The following is a 22,655-nucleotide window of genomic DNA, read 5'->3' as shown; positions in this document are numbered from 1 at the left end:
TGACCAAACTGTGGGAGGCAGTGGAAGAGAGGAGGGCCTGGCTTGCTCTGGTCCAGGGGGTCACGAAGAGTCAGACACGACTAAACGACTAAACAACAACAATGTGTAGCTCCTCACTTTGTTCTCTGTGGGTGAAATAGGTGTGCATTGTCCTGCTGGAAAGAAAGAGAATGCCTTGCCTTCTGACTGATGAATACAGAAAACTCAGCCTAGCAATTGTGTGTTTTGTGTTTTCTGTCTCCAGGAACAGATGCAGCCTTCCTCTGACCCCAGGCTCAGACTCCTTTGCACCAGCCTTGTTCTGATATGTCAGCTCTCCCTTGTCTTAAACAGAGAAATAGCTGGCGACACCGGCGTCTACTCCCCAGAGACGGGTACTGTATCTTTTCATCTCTGAGGTGGTTGCTGCCTTCTTGAGGGAAGGAACACCTTTTGGCAGCCTTAGAAAGCCAAAGGTAGATTCATTTACTGAAGAAATGAACCTATGCCAATTCTTGTAGTAGACCAGTATAAAGGAAGCAGCTCATAAGCAGCACACAAAACGCTACCAAACCATTCTACATTCTAAATTGAGAGAGCTATGTACAAGATCTACTACAGAAGCCACAAACAGAAAACTCATTCAAACTGTGTCTGGCACCTTGTCTAACTCTTGATCAAAACAAAACAAATTCCTTCCAGTAGCACCTTAAAGACCAACTAAGTCAGTTCTTGGTATGAGCTTTCGTGTGCATGCACACTTCTTCAGATATCTGAAGAAGTGTGCATGCACACGAAAGCTCATACCAAGAACTGACTTAGTTGGTCTTTAAGGTGCTACTGGAAGGAATTTGTTTTGTTTTGACTATGGCAGACCAACACGGCTACCTATCTGTAACTGGAACTATGGAAGGCACCACATTGAGCCGCATGAAATGGAAGTCCATCGTATCTGAAGAAGTGTGCATGCACACGAAAGCTCATACCAAGAACTGACTTAGTTGGTCTTTAAGGTGCTACTGGAAGGAATATGTTTTGTTTTGACTATGGCAGACCAACACGGCTACCTATCTGTAACTGGAACTATGGAAGGCACCACATTGAGCCACATGAAATGGAAGTCCATCGTATCTGAAGAAGTGTGCATGCACACGAAAGCTCATACCAAGAACTGACTTAGTTGGTCTTTAAGGTGCTACTGGAAGGAATTTGTTTTGTTTTGACTATGGCAGACCAACACGGCTACCTATCTGTAACTGGAACTATGGAAGGCACCACATTGAGCCGCATGAAATGGAAGTCCATCGTATCTGAAGAAGTGTGCATGCACACGAAAGCTCATACCAAGAACTGACTTAGTTGGTCTTTAAGGTGCTACTGGAAGGAATTTGTTTTGTTTTGACTATGGCAGACCAACACGGCTACCTATCTGTAACTGGAACTATGGAAGGCACCACATTGAGCCGCATGAAATGGAAGTCCATCGTATCTGAAGAAGTGTGCATGCACACGAAAGCTCATACCAAGAACTGACTTAGTTGGTCTTTAAGGTGCTACTGGAAGGAATTTGTTTTGTTTTGACTATGGCAGACCAACACGGCTACCTATCTGTAACTGGAACTATGGAAGGCACCACATTGAGCCGCATGAAATGGAAGTCCATCGTATCTGAAGAAGTGTGCATGCACACGAAAGCTCATACCAAGAACTGACTTAGTTGGTCTTTAAGGTGCTACTGGAAGGAATTTGTTTTGTTTTGACTATGGCAGACCAACACGGCTACCTATCTGTAACTGGAACTATGGAAGGCACCACATTGAGCCGCATGAAATGGAAGTCCATCGTATCTGAAGAAGTGTGCATGCACACGAAAGCTCATACCAAGAACTGACTTAGTTGGTCTTTAAGGTGCTACTGGAAGGAATTTGTTTTGTTTTGACTATGGCAGACCAACACGGCTACCTATCTGTAACTGGAACTATGGAAGGCACCACATTGAGCCGCATGAAATGGAAGTCCATCGTATCTGAAGAAGTGTGCATGCACACGAAAGCTCATACCAAGAACTGACTTAGTTGGTCTTTAAGGTGCTACTGGAAGGAATTTGTTTTGTTTTGACTATGGCAGACCAACACGGCTACCTATCTGTAACTGGAACTATGGAAGGCACCACATTGAGCCGCATGAAATGGAAGTCCATCGTATCTGAAGAAGTGTGCATGCACACGAAAGCTCATACCAAGAACTGACTTAGTTGGTCTTTAAGGTGCTACTGGAAGGAATTTGTTTTGTTTTGACTATGGCAGACCAACACGGCTACCTATCTGTATCTTGATCAAACTTACCTTTGTGTAGTCACCCCAGGCCTGTGTATTCACCCCAACTAGGCCCAACTAGGCCCCAAGACTTCCCAAATTCTTTCTTTGAGGATTCAGTAACTAAAATACATTAGCTTGAGCTGTATTTCTTTCTTTGAGGATGCAAACCTAAAATGCATTAGCTTTTGCTGTATAACACAAAGTAGCTGAAATAAAAAAATTCCTTCCAGTAGCACCTTAAAGACCAACTAAGTTAGTTCTAGGTATGAGCTTTTGTGCGCATGAACACTTCTTCAGATACCATGCACACGAAAGCTCATACCAAGAACTAACTTAGTTGGTCTTTAAGGTGCTACTGGAAGGAATTTTTTTATTTTGTTTTGACTATGGCAGACCAACACGGCTACCTATCTGTAGCTGAAATAAACAAAGCCTTCTCCCCTTCTCAGTAAAAGATGGCCTTGTCAGTCCCGAGTAAGAGACGGGATGGTGCATCCAACCAGGTTGCAACTATTCTGACTGCGCTGATGCACAGAGCCGGGAATGGCGTCAGGAGTGACTGTGGCATTTGTACGGAGCCCCCGGTCGTCTCACGGACTATTGACCCGTATGCCACTAATCCGCTGCCACCAACCAGGTCCTCCCTGGTAAAATCACTTCCGTCTCAGTCAGCTTTTCAATTAATAAAGAAGAGTGTATTTTATTTCAGACATAAAACAAAACTATTACAGCATTCCAAACGGTGTTCCTCTTTACTTTCTTAGTCTTATGTTCCTCTCTCTATCTCTGCTACCTCCCCACACTCAAGGACCAACTGCCCTAACTGTCTCTCTATTACCAACTGCCTTTCCCAACCAGCCAACTCATGAAACCCAACCAACTGCCCACCAACAACTCCCAACAAACTCCTCCCAGAACTCCTCTCAGACTAGTTTTATAGACCCACTGACTCCACCCCCCGGGTCCTGTCTGTGCAACCCATTTAACTATTTCCCCTCCAGCACTCTCTCATATAGATTAACGTCACAGGGGGGGACACAAATTAGCAGCGCAACAGTAAAATTGGAAGCTCGGGACTCAAAACGGAGCATGTTTGGCTTCTGAGGCAAAGTTCACAAACCGAACACCTACTTCCAGGTTTGCAGCATTCAAATTTGAAATATACTTGGAGTCGAGAGTGGATTTCATGCTCTTTATTCAGCTCATAGTGGTGAGGAGGAAATGGAAGTTCCCCCAGAATGTCTGCCTTATAGACATTATTTACACAATTGGCCCCACGTGATTGGCTAATTTCGGGATTCACCTGTAGGCCAATCAGGTTGTGGATTCACTTCCACCTGGAGCTGGATTGAGTGGCTCCTGTGGACCAATCAGATTGCTGCATTCTGAATCCTATTATTCTAGGACCAATCAGACTGCTGCCTTTTGGATCCTATTCAACTCAGTACATAAAAAAATTCCAAGTTGTTCGTGAACTAAGCTGTTGAAAAACCAAGGTACCACTGTATTCCCAGTACAATATTCAATCTTGAGCCAAACTTTTAGGAGATTTCATAGGAAGTCCAGCTGCATCAAACTCATTCTTTTCTTTTTCTTTTCTTCTTAGGACCTCTGCACAAAGTTTGGCACCAATGCTTCTATCCTTGATGTGGAAGAACTGCATTTCTTGGCTAAAATCATTAAGCAGTCAAAACACGAACATGTCTGGATCGGATTCTCTGACCTAGATTTTGTGAGTCCCCAAGGCTTTCTCCTCCCCCTCCGTCTGCACTGTCAGAGCTGATAATAAAAGTATTAAGTGGGGAGGCTGTTCTATGTAACTTCCCCAGTTGATGTACTTGAGGTGTTATGGGCAACAATTCCTACCCGCTAAAGACACATTTCCAAAATAGCATGTGAACATTATGTGAAAATTGAAAGTCAACTGAGGAACACCTGAGAATACAGTCACTTCCATTGCTCATTCTTGTTTTAGTTTTTGACAGCAAATGGGTACCCCTGTCTGGATGCTATTCTTCTGGGCCCTCAAAGATCTCCTAGAGGGGGAGGAGAACTGTGCCTGGTTCCCCCATCACCACCACCTTCCCTGCTTCCTCCTCCATTCCAACTATCCAACCATCCCAAGTTGAGAAGGAAGATCTGAAGGGGAATCCTGCTTGACTTAGTGTGCCCAGAGATGGAAATGAGTGAAGTTTCCTCTGGCTGGTGTGTGGAGAGTGTAAAGGACATACGAGGATAGCGTTCTCAGAATTCAACATGTTGTTGTTGTTTAGTTGTGTCTGACTCTTCATGGCCCCCTGAACCAGAGCACACCAGGCATTCCTGTCTTCCACTGCCTCCCGCAGTTTGGTCAAACTCATGCTGGTAGCTTCCAGAACACTGTCCCCCCATCTCGTCCTCTGTCGTCCCCTTCTCCTTGTGCCCTCCATCTTTCCCAACATCAGGGTCTTTTCCAGGGAGTCTTCTCTTCTCATGAGGTGGCCAAAGTCTTGGAGCCTCAGCTTCAGGATCTGTCCTTCCAGTGAGCACTCAGGGCTGATTTCCTTCAGAATGGATCGGTTTGTTCTTCTTGCAGTCCATGGGACTCTCAAGAGTCTCCTCCAGCACCAGAATTCAAAAGCATCAATTCTTCAGCATTCAACATACTTGACCACAAAAGAGTCATGGTGGGCCACTAGCTGATGATCTGCAACTCAAATAATCTTGTCTGTGGTTTGTTTGGATGGAATCATCTATATATATATATATACTGACTTCCCTCCCTCCCTTCAGCAGGTTTTCTTACTTCAATCCCTTTCCCACAGTTCCTTAGTAATATCTAGTCCACGTCATAAGATTTTTTTCAGTCTTCAGATTTCTACAGTTATTACTTACCGTATTTTTCGCCCCATAGGACGCACTGGCCCATAGGACGCACCTAGTTTTTTGGGGGGAAATAAAGGGGAAAAAAATTATCCCCCCCCCCCAGGTGCTCTGCGCTAATCCCGAAGCTTGGGGCGTGCGGAGTTCAGCGCGCCCCAAGCTTCTGGGTGCCGACAAGGTCTCCGCTAGCCTTGGGAAAGCCGCGCAACTTCGCACGGCTCTCCCAAGGCTAGCGGAGCGCTGCACTAATCCCGAAGTTTAGGGCGTGCGGAGCTCAGCGCGCCCCAAGCTTCTGGGTGCAGGCAAGCTCTCCGCTAGCCATGCGAGAGCCGTGCGGCTCTCCCACAGCTAACGGATAGCTTCCTGAAGCCTGGAGAGCGAGAGGGGTCGGTGCGCACCGACCCCCCTCGCTCTCCAGGCTTCAGCGAAAGCCTGCATTCGCCCCATAGGACGCACACACATTTCCCCTTCATTTTTGGAGGGGGGGGGAAGTGCATCCTATAGGGCGGAAAATACGGTATATAGTCCACAAATTTACAGTCATACCTCGGGATAAATATGCTTCAGGATAAGTATTTTTGGGTTGTGCTCCGCAGCAACCCAGAAGTAACGGAGAACGTTACTTCCGGGTTTTGCTGCTCGCGCATGCACAGACGGTCAAAATGACATCACGCACATGTGCGGAAGCAGCAAAACACGACCCGCACACAAGCAGACGCGCAGTCGTGTCTTACGTTCTGTTCAGGATATGAACGGGGCTCCGGGACGCATCCCGTTCACATCCCGAGGTACCACTGTACTCCAATCTCTTTGGAACTTTGTTTCCTCCTGATTATGAATCCTGTAGGTCAGTTTTGCTAGTTTCACATAATCCACCATCTTCGTTTGCTACTCCTCCACTGTTAGTAATTCTTGTACTTTCCCTTTAGGCTGACAAAGTTCTGGTGGCAGTTGTAGCGTACATAAATAGTCTTTGATCTACCTTTTCTATTTCCTCTCCCATCAAGCCTAGCAAAAAGGCTTCTGGCTTTTTTGGGAAGGTATATTTGAACATCTTTTTCAGTTCGTTGTAAATCAATTCCCAAAATTGTTTCATTTTTTCCCGCGGGAAGGTAAACGGCATTTCCGTGTGCTGATCTGGTTCACCAGAAGCAGCTTAGTCATGCTGGCCACATTACCCGGAAGCTGTACGCCGGCTCCTTCAGCGAATAAAGCGAGATGAGCGCCGCAACCCCAGAGTCGGCCATGACTGGACCTAATGGTCAGGGGTCCCTTTACCTTTACCTAGTGTTACACAGAACCATAAAATTGTGGAAGTGGAAGGGACCCTGAGGGTCATCTAGGCCAATCCTCCTGCAATGCAGGAATCACAACAAAAGCATCCCTGGCAGGCAGTCATCCAATCTCTGCTTTGAAACCTCCAAGGAAGAAGAATTCACCACCTTCTGAGGGCGTCCATTCCACTGTCAAATAATTCTTACACTCAGAAAGCTCTTCTTTGTGTTTAGCTGGAATCTCCTTTCTTTCAACTTGAATATCCTCATAGTTGGGAGGGGAACAGCCTCGCAGGTGCCCCATCCCTCGTATAATAAGTATAAGATGATGGAGACTGAGGTGAGATGCCAATTTCTACTGGACAATGAGCAGATCCCTGACCTTTTTGTCATTCAGATGGGGAAGCATAACTTTTTAAATATGTACATGCCTCTACAAATATGCTTCAGTAATAAATGCTCCTATATTGCATCAGCCTCAGTGGCTTCTCTGTCATGTGTGCACCCACTTCAAAGCGCTGGCTGAGACCTTTCACACGTTGGCAATATGGTGCTGTCAGGGAACTGCCATCAGCTCAGAGGTGAGAGGTTGAAGGGCAGCTGGATTACAGAGAGCCTCCAAAGATCGTGGGAAGCAGCACTTCCTCAGCTGAGGGAGGTCCTGCCTCTAGTGGGGAAGAGCTGCAGGGCTCGGAGGATCCAAGGAAGAGCCAAGGCACCTTGCCTGAGCAAAGCGGGGAGGAGGGAGGTCCTCCTTTACCCAAGCCTTCCCTGTGCAGTAGGTTTTCACGCAGAGAGGGGAGGTGTCGGCTGGGGGTCAAGAAACTACTCTGCTGGGGAAAGTTTAAGGACCGCCCACTCTCAGATTCTGCTAGTGACTGAGCAAGACATGGAATAGAGGCATTCTGCATTGTAAATGTTTTTGCACCAATAATAAAGCCTTTGAAAAGACCAGTGAGGGATCTTGCCTGTCCGCTCTCGAGCAACCACACCGATAGGCATAACAGGTGCCTTGAGGGCAATCAACTCCTCTATAAGCTTTGATATTCTTGGAGGCATCTCAGGGAGTCTCCCCTTCAAGTATACCCGAAACCCTCCAAACAAGACGCATGGCAAAAAGAGGTTAATCTGGAGTTCTACGTCAGATTCCCAGCTATTTTCTGTGTCAGAAGGGGCGAGGAAACACACAAATTTACAGTACCAAAGAATGCAGAGGCCTATATCCAAGCATTAATGGCAAATAGTCTCCCAGGTGGAGCTACCAATTGAGCACAAGAAGATTTTTATTTTTCATAACAACACACAAGTTCAATATGCAGACTGTAGGAGATGATTGGAATAAAGTACTGGAACTTTCATTATTACCCAGACATTGGGGAAATGTATTAGCTCCAATACCTAAGGTGTTATTAGATTTAAAATTAGGACTAATACAACAGAAAATAATATTTAGTGTTTATTGGACCCCTTTATGCTTGCATTAAAAAGGGTCAGCTAAGATAGCTCATTGTTGTAGATGTGGCAAGTACAAAGAAAAGACTGGAAATTTTGGAAGAGATAAAGGAAAATGAAAAAGATTTATGCCAAACTCCAGGAAATGTGAAAGCGAAACAAAACATTTAAACTTTACAAACTCAGATTTCAATACTCTTGAACCAAGAAATTGAATGGAAAATAAAAATGTCAAAACAAAGAAACTTTGAATTCTCTAATAAACCAGGAAGAATGTTAGCTTAGCAATTAAGGAAAAAACAAAAATAAAAGGCGATAAACAAATTCAAAGATAGGGGGAAATTATTGATGATCCAAAGGAAATAACTAAAAAAATTGAAAACTGCTTTAGGGAAATGTATCAAGAAGGGAAAGAAAACCAAGACAAAACAGAAAAATACTTATGTCAAAATAATTTCCCAAAGATACCGGATGAGAAAATTAAATAGTTAAATTCTCCAGTTACTATGATGGAAATTCAGCAGGCAATTTCAAATGCAAAACTTGGGAAAACACCAGGCCCAGATGGTTTACCTGCTTCTTTCTATAAAAAATTGGAAGAATCCCTAGCACAACCGCTTAAGGAGGTTATGAATGAGATATTATGTAAAGGGAAATTGCCAGAATTGTGACAAGATGCATTCATAACACTAATCCCAAAGCAAGGTACAGAATCAGCAACAGTTCAAAATTATAGACCAATATCCCTCTTAAATAATGATTATAAACTCTTTGCACATATTCTGGCAAATAGATTGAAAAGTATACTAAAAGACAAAAGAAATGAAGATAAAACAGGTTTCCTACTGGGACGCCAAATGAAAGATAACATAAAAACTATAATTGACATATTGGAGTACTTGGAGGCAAGAAGTGACAAACAGCCAGTATTAATTGTCTAGAACAAACTTAGTTGGTCTCTAAGGTGCTACTGGACAATTTTTTTATTTATTTTGACTGTGTCAGACCAACAAAGCTACCACCTGAAGCCGGTATTAATGTTTGTCAATGTGGAAAAGGCATTTGACAATGTGTCATGGAATTTTATGGAAAAACGATAAAATCAACGGGCCTGGGGAATAAAAAAGCCAAACTGATTATCAACAATGGAATAACAGAAAGCTTTAAAATAACTAAAGGAACAAGACAGGACCATGCACTGTCCCCATTACTGTTTATTTTGATCTTAGAAATGTTGACAAGGAGGATAAGAGCAGGTGAAGGCATAAAGGGGATAGTGGTGGTGGGGAAATAATTTAAGCTAAAAACTTTTGCAGATGATCTTATAAGAACAAGAGTCAGACACGACTAAATGACTAAACAACAACAACCTTGAAAACAAGGTGTGGCCTTTGAATTGCACTGTTGGGGATGTGAACACTCTGCACCTCTGCTGCAGAACACCAGGGGCAGTTCTTCTGAAACTAACACCCCCTTCCCCCAAGTATATCAATATGTGCTCATAACAGCCCACAAACTGCATCAGCTGGTGGGCAGGATTTCAATATTCTGATTAGGCAAAGGAATGTGATGTTTCATGCCTTGTCTTATCTGCTGGTGGAGAATGGATTCCTCCTCATGATGCCAAGTGAGTTGCAAGAACATTTGCTGATGATGACATGGAGGAAAGTATACACCAGTCTTATGCGCTCGTGCATTTGGATCAGAAGAGGACAGCAAGGAAGGAAGGAAGGAAGGAAGGAAGGAAGGAAGGAAGGAAGGAAGGAAGGAAGGAAGGAAGGAAGGACCCAGTGGATCAGGGGATCACACAGCCCTGCCATTCCACTTTAGTTGCACCCTGCACAGAAGGTGATATTCCCCCCAATTCCAGATCAGGAAACTGAGTGGACAAAAATCCCACCCAGCCATTCATGATCACTCTGGAGATGTGTTTGTGGTAGAACAGACACTCTCCTTGTCCATCTCAACCAGATCTGAAGAAGGACCCCCTTTTTCTTCCTTAAAATGAGGGAGAGAAGTGGGGCTTCATTAGCTGACACAATACACACAAAGTCAGAGGCGCTGTGGAGAGAAGAAGCAATGACCACATTTTGCATAACTGATGGGCAGATCCAGCAGCACTCTTCATACCTTCTTACTTTCTCCTGGCTAATTTCCACTTCATAGCAGTTGGATATTTTTCAATCCATTTCAGCTTTCATGTGAAAGAGATCTTTCTGTACTTCTGTGTTCTGATGCAAAAGATCTCGGTGTATGTTTGCGTTGAACCATTAGGCTTCCCTTGTGCTGCCAAGTGTCTCTCACCACATGACATTGCCTACCTATCAGACTATAAATGACACATAAACATCAGCTTCCCACCCAGGCGTAGCTCAACTGGAACACTTGAATAAGGAAGAATCAGCAGCTCGCAGAGAGAGGGAGAAGCTGAAAACCCAGGTGAGTTATCTCCCCCTTTCTGATCTCTTTGACTCTCCATGCTGGCAGCTATATCTCCAAAGTCCTATGCAGCCTAGGACCCTTGTACCTACGGGACCACCTCTCCTGGTATGCCCTGTGGAGGACCTTAAGGTCCACAAATGACAATACTTTTGGAGGCCCCAAGTCGCAAGGTGGTTAGATTGGTCTCAACTAGGGCCAGGGCCTTTTCAGTACTGGCCCCAACTTGGTAGAACACTCTGTCACAAGAGACTAGGGCCCTGCGGGACTTGACATCTTTCCGCAGGGCCTGCACGACAGAGCTGTTCCGCCTGGCCTTTGGTTTGGACTCAGTCTGACCCTTATGTTTCCCTCCCCTTATGGTTTTGATTTATGGGCTACTATTAAAAATGAGGCTGCATTTTTAATTGTATTTTAACCCATATTTTAATAAACTGGTTTTTGTTTGTTTCTTTGTTTGTTTTCCCCTATTATGTTTTATTGTAATTTTATTGGTGTTAGCCGCCCTAAGCCCGGCTCTAGCAGGGGAGAGCAGGGTATAAATAAAAAATTATTATTATTTATTAAAGTGAGCAGCACACTAACAATGGGGTACCTTTGCATCTCATGGACCAGCTCCCCAACAAATCAAAGAGTTAATAAATCTATAAAGTGAAATGCTTTGATCTTGAGGATTTGTAACTCCTTACTTTGTTCTATCACCGCGACGGAGTGAGCTCCCGTTGCTCAGTCCCTGTTCCTGCCAACCTAGCAGTTCGAAGCACATCAAAGTGCAAATAGATAAATAGGTACCACTCTGGGGGGAAGGTAAATGGTGTTTCCGTGCGCTGCTCTGATTCGCCAGAAGCAGCTTAGTCATGCTGGCCACATGATCTGGAAGCTGTACGCCAGCTCGCTCTGCCAATAAAGCGAGATGAGCGCTGCAACCCCAGAGTCGGCCAGGACTGGAGCTTTCTGTTAGAAAGAAAGACAAAGCCTTGCCTTCTGAGCGATGGATGCAGGAAACTCAGCCTAGCAATTGTGTGTTTTGTGTTTTCTGTCTCTAGAAGCAGATGCAGCCTTCCTCCAACCCCAGGCTCAGCCTCCTTTGCACCTGCCTTGTTCTGATATGGCAGCTCTCCTTTGGCTTCGCTATGAAAGTAAAAAAAGCAGAAACCCCCTACGGTCCCACTGGTAAGGTGGTTGATGTCTCCTTAGGGAAATATCAGCTTCTGGCAGCATTAGAAAGCCAAGTGTAGATCCATTGGCTGTTTGGTTCAAAATGACAGAATCCTGTTCTGTTTACAGCACACAGTTTCAATGGCACTTAGATTGTACCAGTTTTAATGTCTCCCAGTGCACTTCAACGTGCTGACTTTAACCTTCAGGCCCCTGAATGGGATGGACCTATGAAATCTGTTAAACTGTTTGTGCCTGTATCATCTTCCCTGCACACAGATGTTCCAGTTGGATACTGATCTTTCCACCATCTTCATCTGTCAGTTGAGCTATCACCAATAGAGGGGGTCTTTTCTGTGGTGACCCCACCTCAAGTATAGTTGCAGTGAACAGCTACACTTTTCAGAAGGCCTTAAAGGGCCAAAGAGCCTTCCCATGAATCATTCTTGGTTTGGTAGTATTTATTTCCTAGTGGTTTTTATTAGTGGTTGAAATAAGATTATCTATTGCTGTTATTCTCATTAGCTTCCCTTGGCTGGAAACTAGGCAGGTAAATAATTTAATACAATACAATGAAAATATTATATGTCATATTGGACACCTAGAAAGTGGTGAACCCCGTGACCTGGGACGTCTTTGAGGCTGTTCAATTTCCCTTTGACTTTTATGGCACCCCAAAGATACCATATTTTTAGGTGTATAAGATGAGGTGGTGGTGCTGTGGATTAAACCACAGAGCCTAGGACTTGCCGATCAGAAGGTCGGTGGTTCGAATCCCCGTGACGGGGTGAGCTCCCGTTGCTCGGTCCCTGCTCCTGCCAACCTAGCAGTTCGGAAGCACGTCAAAGTGCAAGTAGATAAGTAGGTACCGCTCTGGTGGGAAGGTAAACGGCGTTTCCGTGTACTGCTCTGGTTCGCCAGAAGCGGCTTAGTCATGCTGGCCACATGACCTGGAAGCTGTACGCAGCTCCCTCTGCCAATAAAGTGAGATGAGCGCCGCAACCCCAGAGTAGGTCACGACTAGACCTAATGGTCAGGGGTCCCTTTACCTTTACCTTTATTGACCCAAAAATGAGGTTCAAAATTTAGGCCCGTCTTATAACTGGGTAGTGCCAAGGGGGGAATCCTGAAAATCGCTCACCCGCTGGAACACAGCACACAACCACTCACATCGTAGCTGCCTGATTGCCACCATTAGCCCTCCTGCTTGCTGCTGTGGCAGCCAATAGGCAGCTGTCCTTGTCACAGCAAGCGGGAGCATGATTGGCGGCCACTGGCCACAGTGCAGAAACCACCTATCAGCTCCCTTATTGCTGCCAGCGGCCGCCAATCACGCTCCTGCTTCCTGTGACAAGGGCGGCTGTCTACTGGGTGCCACAGTGGCAAGCAGGAGAGCTAATGGCGGCGATCAGGCAGCTGCAATGTGAGCGGTTGTGTGCTCCATTCCAGTGCGCAAGCGATTTTCGGGATTCCCCCCGCCCACAACAATCAGGTGGCCAATGCCGGAAATTGCTCACCTGCCAGAACGAAGCGTTTTTAGGCGTCGATTAGCCACTTGATTGTTGGGGAGAAGATGCCAAAAATCACTCACTCGTCGGAACGAAGTGTGAGCCCAAGATTGTAAGCAGCAATTGTAAGCAACACGAGTAGTTGTGTGCTGTGTTCTGGTGGGTGGGCGATTTTCGGCATTCCCCCCAAATAATCCTCCCCAAAAGCTCAATCCCCCCTTTTTTCTCAATTTTCAGGCCCCAAAAAGATGGAATGATACAGGTATTTTATTTCCACTGTTTCCTGTGCTGACATGACCATGTTGAATGCTAATGTTCTCCCTCTCTGTTACCTCAAGGCTGCCTCCGGGGCTGGACCAGAATACAGGAAAGCTGCTATCGAATCTTTTCCGACCCTTTGAGTTGGCATGAGGCAATGGTAAGAGGGACCTCTAGGTGCTTTGAGTGAGTCCAGAAAGAGCAAGGGCACAAAACACAAGATATTCTTGAGAGTCTCTGCAGAAGACCTGTTATGAATCTCAATCCCATGGCCATGTTTTTTATCCCAGGAGGCCATCTTTGGCATCTCAAGAGCTGGTGAGATGTCATTTAGGCATCTGAAGTGAGGTTTTCCTTCACTAGGCCTTGGGCAACCAGCTCAGTTTATCAGTTTATCTTTCTTCTCAGATTCAGATGAGGCTGAGGAAGCTCAGGACCATTGCCTGGAACCACTAGGGGGCTGGATGGAGGCCACTGAAACTCAATCCTGGAAAGGTTCTGTGGGATAGTGATTGAATAGATACGCTGTTCATAGGCTGGAAGTAGGCAGGCCTTCTTTAAGATGGCTTGAGATGGTGGGCTCATCATCCCAGAAAAGACCCATTGACCCCAAAGGTTGGAGTACTTACTCAGGATTGATGAAGGCTCCAACATGTTCTGCTTTCAAGTGAGCCCCCAGGGACAGGGTAGGTTCATAAATGATGCCCATTTATTGGGAATAGCATGGAGAACCCAAAGTACGTTAGAGAGAGTCAGAACAGCTTATGCAATAAGGGATGAGGCAAGCAAGATCCACAACAGCCACTGAACACACATTTGAAGAACATGGCATTCCCCTAAGAGTCCAGGGAGATGTAGGTTGCTGTCCACAGGGCTACAGTTCCCATGGTCCTTGGGTATAAGCTACATGTTTATTAAAGGTGCTTGAAATGTGTGGTGTGGGAGTCATTGAAGCACACCAGGAAAATAACAGTCGTGTGAGCATCCTGAGGGATGCCATCTGATGCACCAGCTAGTTGGCTTGCTCAGCTCTGAACTCAAGCCTGCCCTGTCTAAATAAATAGCAATGATGTTCCTGCTATGGGAGGGCACGTCCCTGGCATTCTCCTACCATGTCCTGATTAGCCAAGCTCATCCGAATAGAATGGGTATTTTGCCGGGTACTGTTCCTCCTTCGGGGAAGGAATCTATTAACAGATCAACACAGCTACCTGCACTTTGCCATTCTTTCAAGGCAAAGCTTTCAGTTCTCCTTGGGGACAGGTTGGCTGTTGTGTCCAGCTTCTGCACAAACATAAAATGACCACTACGCCACTGGACATTGCCCAAGCATGCTGCATGATGGATCTGGCAGCCTTAAAAGTGCACATGCAATTCATTAGATGGGCATGATGGGGGGAAATTTGGCTTTGAAGCACATTTTAATGAGAGCCACTCGATTTGACATGTCCTGAAATAACACACATCAAAACAGAGGCATCATTTGAATTTTCGTTCTCCCCAAAAATATTTTGAACAAACATACATACACTTCACATGACATGCAGTGTACGTGAGTAAGATAAGCACGTTAGGAGGCATGCACGCACAGACACCACAGAATTTTGAGGGGCCCCGGGCACATCCTTGAAGATTTGTGGGGCTCTTGGCCCCCTGCCCACCAGTTGGCACCACTGTATTAGAGGAAATTGTGGGTAAAGTGTATTCTTGAAAATAAGACCCAAAGCTGCAGAATATGAGGTGAAATAGCAAACAAATGTTTTTATACTGGGGCAATGTCCACTCAAATGCTGCTCAGTTCTCCCGAGAACTTTTCTTTTTATAAACAAAATCACAAACTGAAATTGGAGAATCTAATTAAAAATCAGACAGTGAGGAAACTGAGCGAGACACAAATGGGGATATTGCACCGTGCTGGATCTCAGTTGGCCGAACAAAGCTTGCATTTCAATCAGTCACATGTCCGGAGCTGGATTTCCACGTATTGCGGCTGCAATATTCAACCTTGAACCTGACTTTGAGGAGAATTCAAAGGTAAGTGTAGTTGCATAAAACTCATTCTTTTTTCCACTTCTCAGAAAATCTGCCATATATTTGACACGACTTCTAAGCTTGCCTCTATCCATGATATGAAAGAACTGCGTGGGGTGTCTAACATGCTTCTAATTAAAAAGGAAATTCGTGTCTGGATTGGATTGTCAGTCAAGGATAAGGTGAGTCTCCAAGGCCTTCTCCTCCTCCTCTGTCAGTGGGAAGATTCTTCTATGGGGCTTCCCCAGCTGATGAAATGCTACGAGAAGGTTCTCTGGACTCAACATACTTGAGGCCAAAACAGTCATGGTGGGCTCCTGGCTGATGTCCTGCAACGCAAATAATGTTGTCTGTGGTTCATTTGGGTGGAATCATCAAGGAGTGTGCTGTGTCCTTGGAAGTGTCTCCTTGTGATCTGTTCTTTCTAAAGAGCATCCCACCTCTCTTGTCCCTACAGGATGGAAATTGGGAGTGGACAGATTACTCTTTTCCTGAGTTCCTACCGTGGAGTAAGGGAGAACCTATGAGTAGTGGCATCGACTCATGTGCCTACTTGTTTCTTGCGGACGGTAAGGAGTCCGCTCTCAGAACTGGTACTTTGGAGCTGCCATGCTCAATGCAATGTGGGTTGCAGTATTTTCTAAATTTCTACTGCGGGTGTGCGATGTGCTGCTTGCCTGCTCTTAGGCCAAGAGTGAAGGACTTCCTTTAGAGCCCTTTCATCTCTTTGGTAGAGATATTCCCAAGCTGCCTCACAAGAATCTAGCCTTCCCAAAGGGGCTCAGACTGACGGGGAACACCATCCTAATCCACTTTTGCTTTCCACTCAAGGTCCTCCCCATAGATGCCACCACCCGCCTTGGCCAATTTAATATTGGATGGGTGGCTGGGTTTCTTCTGAAGGGAGAAGAAGAAAGGACATTCTTTGCAGGCGCCATGGGGTGTGGGGTTCATGTGTTTTGAGGGTGTGGGGGTCCCAGCAGCAGCAGCATGCCAAGGAGCCGCTGATGTCACTCTGCCTAAGCTCATTTTCTTTCTCTTTCCAGTTTATTTGAGATTTAGAGCTGAGAATTGCCTATATGAAGAACCCTATATTTGTGAACATGAGCCAGCATCTGCATCCTCCTGACCTCTTCACTCTCTCTGGCTGACCCCATCAAATCTCAGAGGCTTCCATCCAACGCTGTCTTTCTAGCTGCACCTTTTTCAGAATATGAAAACGTCAGAGGTCCCCTGCTGCCCCATTCCAGTGGCCCATCTATTTCAGTGTCCTGCTCTCACTGTAGCCTGCAATAGATCTAATTGAATCCTGCAAGTAGCAAGAGCCCCCTTCCCTGGGAGCCCAGGATGAAGAACCTTTGGGGTCCACCAACGTCAGGAGGACAACAGTCTCCCCTTCCCTAATAGATGCCTCAGCCCATTGTGAATTTAAACACATGCCCCTGAAACAGCAGTCAATTACTTCCCTTTGTTACTTCCTGCCCCACAGGGCTCACATGTCTCCAATATCATGATTCAGATTGCATTTAGGACATTCAACTGGTCTCTTTTACTTTGCAAAGAACCAATGCACTTTTATGGCAGTGTCTTCTAGAGCCCTGGGAAGGGTGAAGCCTTAATGAAAGCAAGCCCTCGGCAGAGGAGAAATGACTGTTTGCAGGTGCAGCTTGAATCCAAACCACACCTGCAAAAAGACAAAGTGGGACTTGCAGCCAGCCCCCTTGCAGCTGTGCTCTCAGCGCAAACCAGCTGCTTGTTGCTGAAAGGGTGTCTCCAAAGGGGCTGGAGTCCAGCACTAATTAGATGAGAGCAAGCCCCCCCCCTTGGCGGCAGTAGGACGTTCCCAATGGGGTTTGCTCTTAGCAGCGATCAGTGGTAAAGAGGAGATGCACTTTCCAATCTGTAAGAGAAATCTATGGGGGGAAATCTGTAATGCAACCAGTTCAATGAGTGCTTGCTGTCCCCATTCCTGCTTGCAAGGATTAATTGGGAGCTCACTTTCAGCTCCCAATTGTCCTGTTGTCCACCCCTAATGTTACACAGAACCATAAAATTGTGGAAGTGGAAGGCACCCTGAGGGTCATCTAGGCCAATCCCCCTGCAATGCAGGAATCACAAGAAAAGCATCTCTGGCAGGCTGTCATCCCACCTCTGCTTTCAAACCTCCAAGGAAGAATTCACCACCTTCTGAGGGCGTCCATTCCACTGTCAAATAGCTCTTACACTCAGAAAGTTCATCCTTGTGTTTAGCTGGAATCTCCTTTCTTTCAACTTGAATCCATTGAGGATATAGTTGGGAGGGGAACAGCCTTGCAGGTGCCCCACCCCTCGTATAATATATATAAGATGATGGGGACTGAAGGCAACAGAGGCACTTGCAGAAAGAAATGTCACAAGCATTTTGAGATGCCAAGAGATCTACTGGGCAATGGGCAGAAGAAGGAATCCTCCTTCAGTGCAGATCCCTGACCTTTTTGTCATTCCGATGGGGAAGTATAACTTTTATAATATGTACATGCCTGTACAAATATGCAGAAATAAATGCTCCTATATTGCATCAGCCTCAGTAGCTTCTCTGTCATGTGTGCACCCACTTCAAAGACCTTTGACACATTCGCAATATGGTGCCTTGAGGGCAATCAACTCCTCTATAAGCTTTGATACTGAGATGGAGGCATCTCAGGGAGTCTTCCCTTTACTTCCTGGTGCAATTGGACTTCTCCGTGACCCTTCCCCTCTGCAGGGAGTGTGGGAGTCATAAAGCCAAGACAGAGGCTTGTAAATACTGCAGGGTGCCCCCTGACATTCCTCTGGGCAATGATTACCTTATATGGTGACGGGTGCAATAAAAGCCTTGACCGGATGAGGTAACAGGAGACATTGGCAAACGGCCATGCGGCTGGGAGGACAAAGGATAATAAAAGTTACCGGAGGAGAGAGAAGTCGAAGGAGCTGCCCTCCATTATTATGAAAATACTCGCTGCCTCATTGTGTCTTCTTTCTATGCTATGCTAAGCACCATCTATGACGGCAGGCTTCCGTCAAGTGGTGCCCCGTGTGAGGCTCACTTAAAAGAAGAGGAAAACTTAAAAGAAAGGAGGCTGACTAAAGAAAGCAGTGTGAGACTGACTTCAAAGGAAACCGTGAGAGGCTTCTTGATCATCGACTCACTACGTCCGGCAAGGGTTGCACAGTGCTGAATCATCCACGGATCCCAGTGAGTCGATCCCTTTTATATTGATTTTAGAAATATGGGCAGCTCCCTGTCTTTTCCCCAACAGAAATTTTTAAAGGACTTAAAATTTCTCCTCTCCTCCAACAAATTGGAAGTTCCTGAGGGTGATTTGATATAGCATATTCAGTCCATCGATGAACATTGCCCCTGGTTTCCTGCAGATGGGACTTGGGAATTAAAACAATGGGATAAGATTGGAGCACATTTTCATGGACACCCCAGTTTCGGTGTTCGGATTCTAAATGCATGGTGCAAGGTTTGTTATGCCATGGGCTCTTTATCACCAAAAAATATCTCCATGGCTGTATTGCCAACATCGGCTTCTTTAGTCCAGCCTGCTGTGATGCCGCCTGTTCCAGCACTTGCCTTGCCCACAAAACCAGACCCCAAGACTCCAGACTATAGTTCCCCACCAGAGGATCCAATCCTGCAAAAATACCGTGGTCTGGCTGGCAATGATCGTACTCTCTCACCAACAGAACCAGCCACTCCTTTTCAACGTGCAGTTTTTGCCTGTTCCTTAAATCAGGATACTGTGGCATTTCCCATTATAGTGCCACCTGCTGGTGCCCCAGCAGGAACTCAAGCCCAGCACCAACCTTTTGAATTTAAAATCTTGAAAGAGCTGCAGCAGTCAGGAAAAGTCAAGGAACAAATACAGCAAATAGGAACTTTACAACTTGGCATGCCAAATCCAAATATGCTCCCACGAGAATATCAGTTGGCAGTGATTGATTTAAAGGACTGTTTCTTTTCTATCCCACTGGCCCCAGCAGACAGGGAACGGTTTGCTTTTACATTGCCAGTATATAACAATTTGCAGCCCACCCAGCGATATCAGTGGGTTGTCCTGCCTCAGGGCATGTGGAACTCCCCTACACTTCGTCAACATTTTGTGGGTGAAGCATTGAAACCTTTCCGCATGCACCACCTAGAGGACAAGCCTTTGTGGGTTCCAGCTTGATGCGTGCAGCCATGGCGAGTCCCTTCAATTGCGGAAGTGCCTTCCCCACCATCTGCCTCGCCATCCTTTGTTGCACTGTTATACAAGGAAGAGAAGCAGACGACCCAGTCCAGTTGAAACCACCATATTTCACCTTATCAGCTGGCAAGCCGCAGTCGTCAAAATCCTACTCTGGCTGGCAGCATCCATGGTTCAGCCACTCTCAAACTAGAAGAACTGTGTTGTTGAATAAGACTTTTAGGGGAGAAAATTATCATAAGATATGGAGGGATAATATTTTTGTACAAGATATGATTATGTTTACCAGTTTATTGCATGCTTCTAGATGCTGGTTGTGTAAAATATGCCCCCTTTTGCCCGTCATTCAGGCTTAATGCTTCATGGTGTGCCTGTCAATGGATCTTTTCAATTTACAAATGTTATATCACCTAACCAAACTTTTTGACCTCCAGTACAATTGACCCGCCATTGTTTTCAAATTAAAGAGGGGAAAGAATCATGGGGCATATATCCAAACTGTCAATATACATTGAATTTCACTTTTAATAGCTCTTGTTCTCTTACAGGAACATACAGTGACCAATCTCAGTGCTATAGGAGTGACACCAGTGCATGGCTAAAAACTGGAAAAGAAACCTACCATGCAAATTGGAGTCTGAATTCTTCTATCCCTGGCTTAGCAAATACCGCAGATGAGCAATTTCATATCAGTTCCTTATTTACTGCAGCCTTTACTTGGTCCCAACAGAGTAGTAATATCAGCTATTTACTCCAAAGAGAGTTATGGTTGCTTTGTGGCAGATCCATGGGCATGGTTATATTCTTGGCTTCCGGATGGAAGTTGGCTTCGACATTTATTGATTTTAGTGATCATTATAGTAGTTATTTGTGTTATTTTGTGTTGCTGTATACAGTGTATTCCTTCTTTAATCTCTATATGTACTGCATGGTTCTCCGGTCAGCAGCCTGCTCCCGGCCTTACAAGAGTCGCTTATCGCACTCGTTATAACCGTATTGGTACTGACATATATGATTCTGATTAATAAAATAAAGAAAGAGGGCATGTGGGAGTCATAAAGCCAAGACAGAGGCTTGTAAATACTGCAGGGTGCCCCCTGACATTCCTCTGGGCAATGATTACCTTATATGGTGAAGGGTGCAATAAAGCCTTGACCGGATGAGGTAACAGGAGACACTGGCAAACGGCCATGCGGCTGGGAGGACAAAGGATAATAAAAGTTACCGGAGGAGAGAGAAGTCGAAGGAGCTGCCCTCCATTATTATGAAAATACTCGCTGCCTCATTGTGTCTTCTTTCTATGCTATGCTAAGCACCATCTATGACGGCAGGCTTCCGTCAAGGGAGGTGAGACCGATTTGGATGGTCTGCCCCCACCACTTAATGGATCCAAGTTGTTTCCAGAGAGTGGTAGGGGGTGTATTATTCCCATGTTGATGGTCTTTCAGCTGATTCCCTGGTGCCCCACTGGAATGCGGAGTTAACCAGGACTATTGACTGTCTAGCTCTGATGTGCCCTCTCCGATTGCATTATATATATATATACATATGTGTGTGTGTGTGTGTGTGTGTGTGTGTGTAGCTGATCACTGACTGATGTTGATACAAAGATTTTAACAGCAACCTTATCAAACAAAATCCACCAAGCCATAGCATCAGTTGCTAAGAATGACCAAACCAGTTTTATAAAAATGAGACAAGCAGCAGATTATATCAGATTACTATGGCTTTGATAGAATTAAACAAAAGTAAAGATCAATTTCTAACTGTATCATTAGATGCTGAAAGGGAACAGTGTATGAAGGCAGCTTTCAGTAAATTTGGATTTCCTTTGGACTTTATAAACAAATTGAAATATTGCATGACTTGCCTACATCTAGAATGAAAGTGAATGACATCATGTCTGCTATTTTCCCATTGTCTAGAGGTACAAAAAAGGATGTCCACTTTCACCTTTGTTTTTTAATATTTGCCTAGAACCCATGGCCTCTGTTATTAGACAACATTGTGAGATCTGCAGAGCAGATCACAACATAGCTGTCAACTTCTCCCTTTTCTTGCAAGGAATCCTATTCAGAATAAGGAAATTTCTCTTCAAAAAAGGGAAATGTTGACAGCTATGGATCACAATTGGTTTTATTTGCCGATGACACTCTTTTGCTTATTTCTGCTGTTCTTATGTTGATGAAAACAGTAGATGCCTTTGGTAAAATATCAGGGAATTCTATTAATTGGTCCAAGTTGGAACTCATGCCAATAGGTGATCATTTGATGATACCCTCTGCTGTGTGGGACTATGGCACCACACTCACCTCCACCTCAGATCCCTTGTACCACCTTCCTCCCTGTAAGGTGCACAGTTCTGAGGTTATTTAATTACATATACCTTGAAAAGCAAGATGTGGCCTTTGAAATGCACTGTTGGGAGGGGTGAACACTCTGTACCTCTGCTACAGAAGACTGGGGGCAGTTCTTCTGAAACCAAACTCCTCCTGGGTATATCAGGATGTGCTCATAGCAGCCCACAAACAGCATTAGCTGGTGGGCAGGATTTCAATCTATACTCTGATTAGGCAAAGGAACATGGTGTTTCATGCCCTGTCTTATCAGATGATGGAGAATGGATTCCTCTTGATGATGCCAACTGAGTTGCAAGAACATTTCCTGATGACAACGACATGTGGGAAAGTATGCGCCAGTCATGCATTTGTGCATTTGGATCAGAAGAGGATAGCAAGGAAGGAGGATAGCATGAAGGAAGGTGCCATTCTGGCCGACACCTTGGGCCAGGAACAGTTTTCATGCCAGAGTGGTGAAGTTCCGAAGAATAGATCTCACTCCTTCATGTTTGGTTGAGGCACAGCTACAACTGGCTCTGAAAGGAAGCAGCTCTCCAGGCTTCTAGCCCTACTGGAAGAGGGTGGGGAAACAAATCTGGAGTCTTCTGTCTCCAAAAGCAGAGGCTCCACCACAGAGTTATGCCAACCCCAGAAGAGCTCCCTGCCTTTCATCAAGTAAGAGGTGTTCACTGACACTGCTGTTATAGCAAGCACCTCACCTTTAAGGCAAGCTCTGACCACTGTCCCACAATCCCAGAGACCCAGTGGATCAGGGGACCACACAGCCCTGCCATTTCACTTCAGTTGCACCCTGTGCAGA

The 22,655-nt window shown here is 45.4% G+C and overlaps 1 protein-coding gene and 1 long non-coding RNA gene across 2 annotated transcripts; both read left to right on the top strand.

Moving 5' to 3' along the window:
* Positions 1-6,326: 6,326 nt before the first annotated feature.
* On the top strand, positions 6,327-17,841 carry LOC309352058. Its single transcript, XR_014161071.1, has 2 exons — positions 6,327-6,728; positions 17,596-17,841. It is a non-coding gene; the product is annotated as an uncharacterized lncRNA (long non-coding RNA).
* On the top strand, positions 11,282-17,841 carry LOC309351985 (C-type lectin 1-like). Its single transcript, XM_081880231.1, is given in 6 exon segments — positions 11,282-11,367; positions 11,371-11,497; positions 13,329-13,408; positions 15,327-15,461; positions 15,737-15,848; positions 16,326-17,841. Coding segments are annotated over 6 exon segments (585 nt in total). The 5' UTR covers positions 11,282-11,319; the 3' UTR covers positions 16,409-17,841.
* Positions 17,842-22,655: the final 4,814 nt, after the last annotated feature.

The sequence above is a fragment of the Podarcis erhardii genome, assembly GCF_964252035.2.
Source record: "Podarcis erhardii genome assembly, chromosome: 10".
NCBI classification, from domain to species: domain Eukaryota; kingdom Metazoa; phylum Chordata; class Lepidosauria; order Squamata; family Lacertidae; genus Podarcis; species Podarcis erhardii.
The sequence above is the reverse complement of the archived record's forward strand: the minus strand, read 5'-3'. Positions and strand labels throughout refer to the sequence as shown.